The sequence below is a fragment of the Suricata suricatta genome, chromosome 4 (assembly GCF_006229205.1).
Source record: "Suricata suricatta isolate VVHF042 chromosome 4, meerkat_22Aug2017_6uvM2_HiC, whole genome shotgun sequence".
NCBI classification, from domain to species: domain Eukaryota; kingdom Metazoa; phylum Chordata; class Mammalia; order Carnivora; family Herpestidae; genus Suricata; species Suricata suricatta.
This window is the reverse complement of record NC_043703.1, coordinates 112016485-112020938: the sequence shown is the minus strand read 5'-3', so window position 1 is coordinate 112020938 and position 4454 is coordinate 112016485. Positions and strand designations below refer to the sequence as shown.

General features: G+C 40.5%; 1 protein-coding gene across 1 annotated transcript; it reads right to left on the bottom strand.

Annotated features, from left to right (window-relative positions):
• Positions 1-3528: 3528 nt before the first annotated feature.
• Positions 3529-3684, bottom strand: LOC115289028 (60S ribosomal protein L39-like). The gene has a single exon (XM_029936241.1). The coding sequence runs from the start codon at positions 3682-3684 to the stop codon at positions 3529-3531; it is 156 nt and encodes a 51-aa protein (XP_029792101.1).
• Positions 3685-4454: the final 770 nt, after the last annotated feature.

The window sequence follows — 4454 nt, the reverse complement described above, 5'->3', positions numbered from 1 at the left end:
GCTAAATTAGCCCTGTGTGTGTAAGCTTCACTGAATCATCACAGCTCTCTGTGGTAGGCACTTGCTGTGCACTGAATGTGTCTCCTCCAAATCTGTATGTGGAATCTAACCAAACTCAAGGGCTTTGCTGTTTGGGGTACATCAAATTGCACACAACCCAAGGAAATGGTGAAAGCAAAAAACTTTTCATTGCTTGTCACAAGTAAAGAGATGGGGAGAGAGCTCATGAAGCACTATCTCCCTTTGGGGTTAGTACAGGAGGCTTTTGTGCAGTGTATTAGAGGTGGGGGCAGGGAGCTCGCTTAGGCACTTCGGTCCGGTTGCACATGCCTAGCCTGTCAGCCCACTAGTGCATACATCATAGTTCCAAACATGGCAGAAAGCTCTGTCGATAGGAGGAGATCTTGGTATTATAATGAGCTAAAAGTAACTTCTGGACAACTGAGGGGAGCTTCTGCATAGGTCCTCAGCTCCAATTCAGCTCCAACCGGCTCATGTAAAGAACTGTCAGGTGAGACAACCTAGCAAGGAGTTATCAGGTGAAACACTTATTTGGGTGACTCTTGGCTGAAAGTGTTGCTTCCGCAAAACAAAACACATTCTTTCCCTACTTTTGTCCCTTCCCTTCCTTCCTTCTGCATATAGCTTTCAGTCTTCTTATTTGAGTAATTTCCTGTTGCATCCTAGCTAACAAATTCCTGACCTACCCCATGTGATGGTTTTGGAAATTGGCTTTTGGGAGGTGATGAGGTTTAGATGAGAGAGGCCATAAGGTTGGAGCCCTGGTGGTGGGATTGATTGGTGTCCTTATAAGATAGGAAAAGACCTGCGCTCACATGCTCTCTCCCCACCATGTGAGAACACAGTGAAGAAGTGGCCATTTATAAATCAGAGAGAAGTCCTTCCCCAGAACCTGACCATTCTGGCACCCTGATCTTGAACTTCCAGCCTCCAGAATTGTGAGAAATACACTTCTGTTTAACCCTCCCTGTCTATGGCATTTTGTTATAGCAGCCAGAGCTATTATTATCGCATTTTATAAATGAATAAAGTTCAAAAAGGCCAAGTAATCTGTCCTGGTTAACTCAAAAAGTGTAAGTTAGGCTATTACTCAGAATAGATTAGCATTATGGCCTGTGTGATTCTGTCCTTGTCAACCTGAAAATCCTAGATTTCCTGGTCAGCTGAGGGTGTAAATACCTGCTTTTGCTGAAACCTTAGTGATGTGTCCTCCTTATCTCATCAAACATGCTGGACTTTGGACCTACCTCCACGATCCAAGCCTCAGTTTTCCTGGATACCACCTCCTGACTCTACAAAGCTCCCCCTTCACTTAGGGGGAGCCATATTACTTTGCTCAAGTTCAAAGCACTGCAAGTCTCTTGCACAGGTGTCAGTTCCCTTCTTTCTTGCCCTAGCCCCATGAACACACTCTCTGCTCATGACTTGAGGTGCCACACTGCACACACTCTGCTCTAAGAAGGCACTTTTCTCTACCATTCAAGACTATGCTCTCTTGTCTCAAAGCTACTTTTACCCTCTTTAAGCAGACAGTTTGCTTGGTCTGTCCCTTGAGAGGCAGACTGCCATTTCTTTGCATGTGGGTAGTTTGTGTTTGCCTTGCTTCTCTGGTGATCTTGTCCCTTTTAAGAGCGAGGACAAAGCTGGAACCCTCCAGCTTTTGCTGTGTTTTGCCAGTCAGTGAGGCTAAAAGAGAATTGTGAAGAGAAGGGCCCAATTGAATACCTTTGTGACTGAGGAAAGGCAGGTGTGTGTGTGTGTGTGTGTGTGTGTGTGTGTGTGTGTGTGTGTGTGTGTTGACAGGGTGGGGATGCTTACTACTGGCAGGGAGGGAACACTGCTATTCTAGATGTATCTGTTTGTGTTGACATTCCATGTTGCGGAACCTCACAGCTTGATAATGTTGATCTAATAAAATCATCGAGGGAGTGAACTGAAAATACTCAGAAGATTAGTGGACAGGAGAGCCAACTGTGTGAAAATCACCAGAAAACACTTTTTGTCACACAAAGCATTGCTAGAAGGAAAAAAATAAAAACCAGTCAAAGAAAAAAGGTCCAGCAGGCAATAAGGTGATGGCAGGTGTTCTGAGTTTGCCTTGGGTCTCTAATGATAGGCTTTTATCCTATTAGAGCAGACTGACATAAGACTTAACAAATTAAGAAGTGTTCATTCTTTGAAATATTTTGGACATTATACCAACTTTTTGGGTTGTTGGGTTTTTGGGTTATTATTATTTTTTTTTGAAGGACTCTATTATGTCAGGTTGGCTTAGAACCCAGGAAATGAGCTGGCACTCTTTAAAGTTAATAAAACATCATTTGTCATAAGATTTGGAGGTGTGACTCAGTTCCAGTGAAAACTGAGGGCTGAGGAGCCAGCCCTTTGCCAAGGCTATTGAGTCTTCGATAACTGGCATGCTCTGAGCAGTCAGGAATCTTCTGTATGCTCTCTAGGTTTGATGTGGTTTGCTTGTGTGAGGATCAGTACCCTCACCCCCATGTAGTCCTGTCTTGCCAAGGGGCTGAGTGCAAGAGAACCCCTTGCTGTTTCACTGGTGCTAGTTGGAGGGTATCCTACAGATGTGCTTTGGCATCGTGTGACTTTTGTCTTTGTGAAGATGGGATTTTATTTATTTGTCCATTTGAATGGGTTCATGAGAGTGGCAGTGGCCCCACAAGTGGCCCAAAACTGAGGCTTTTTCTAGATGAAGTAGATTCCAGAGGTGACTGGAAATGTCAGTGTGGAGTGCAGTTGTGCTCAGAATCTCACCTTCCCAAGCCATTCATTGCTTGTTGGATCCATCCCCCTAGGGAACTGGAGCAGGCTGATGACCCCAGGATGATGGGTTCTCTCCCCAACACATCTCTTTTCCCTTTTTCTATGTCTAAAATTCCTTCTGAAGATGATAAAATTTTCATACTTCAGGTAGAACAGTATTTTTCAATGTTTTTGTTTGTGGGGTCCCTTTACACTTATAAATTAGTGAGAAATCTGGAGAGCTTTTAAGTTGGTTGTATTTATTGATATATATCATAAAATATAGGGGTTGGCAAACTATGGCCATGGGCCACATCTAGCCCATGACTTTTCTGTTTTTTTTTTTTTTTTTGTAAATAAAATGTCATTAGAACACAGCCAAGCCCATTTGGTTATATGTTGTCTTTGTGGCTTCAATGCTGTAACGGTAGAGTTGATTAGTTGCAGCAGAGATTGTATGAACTATGGAGCCCAACATTTTTATTATTTGTACCTTTACAGAGAAGTTTGCAAATCCTTGATACAAAAATTAAAATGAGAAATGTTTAAAATATTTGTTTATTTATTTTCAATCAAAAGGGCTCACATGTTTATTACTGAACCAACCTACTGGTGCAGAAACATCATAACAGAGAAAAGTTATTTCCCTGATAAAACAGATCTAGTGGTCAGGTAGTAGGGAGGTGATGGAATAGGAACATAGGACTTTTAGGTGCCATAAACGTATCCCATCTCATGTACGATCCTTTATAGACCCAGTTTCGTTCTTCTCCAGTGCCGCCTCTTGGAGTTGTATCTGATTTTATTACCAATTTTCATCTGAATCCACTGGGGAATGGGACAATTCTGCTTTTGTTTCTTGGCCAGGAATTGCTTAATCCTGAAAGTCTTGTGAGAAGACATGGTGAGAAATAGCAGCACACACCATGATGGCAGAGAAGAGGCTAAAGTATTTATTAATTAATTTAAAAATATCAATAATAAAACAATTACAAGAAAACATTACATTTTTTATTGAAAAAAATGTCTATACTTTCCAAAACAAAACAAAAAAATGCTTGCTAGTGAGACTCAGAATGGCATTGTTTTATATTTTTGCAAATTTCTTTGATGTCTATCTTAATAGGAGCAACTGGATTCTCATCTGCCTCTGTATTTAATCTGTTGTGATATGTTACTTTAGTTGAAGTGGGTAAAGAAAATCCAACTCATAGAAGTATGTAGCCCGAAAAGGGAGGAGTATTTTAATAGTCATTTCGGATATTTATGGGTATTCTTCTTTGACACTGCAACAAATCTTGATAAGTGGTAATTTCTAGGAGGCTGCATATAGAATCTGAAACATGAGCAATGAAAATATCATGCTGTGTACATTTAAATGCTCTGGTCTAAATTGTACTTTGAATGGATTTCATACCCATGTAAGATTTTTGTAACATCATGTATTAATTATTTTGAAAATATTAGCTCACTGAGTTATTCAGATACTCCAAATGTTGACATATTTCATTTTGTATCATAACAAAATATCCCATTTGTTAATGTCATCATCAGGCTCATTAAAAGAGTCTGTAAGCTGTCAAACTCGTAGTGGTGCATACAAGTTTTCCAAAATTCGAATTTTTGCCTGAAAGTTCAAGTTTTATAATTGACATCAAACACTGTCAGTTGTT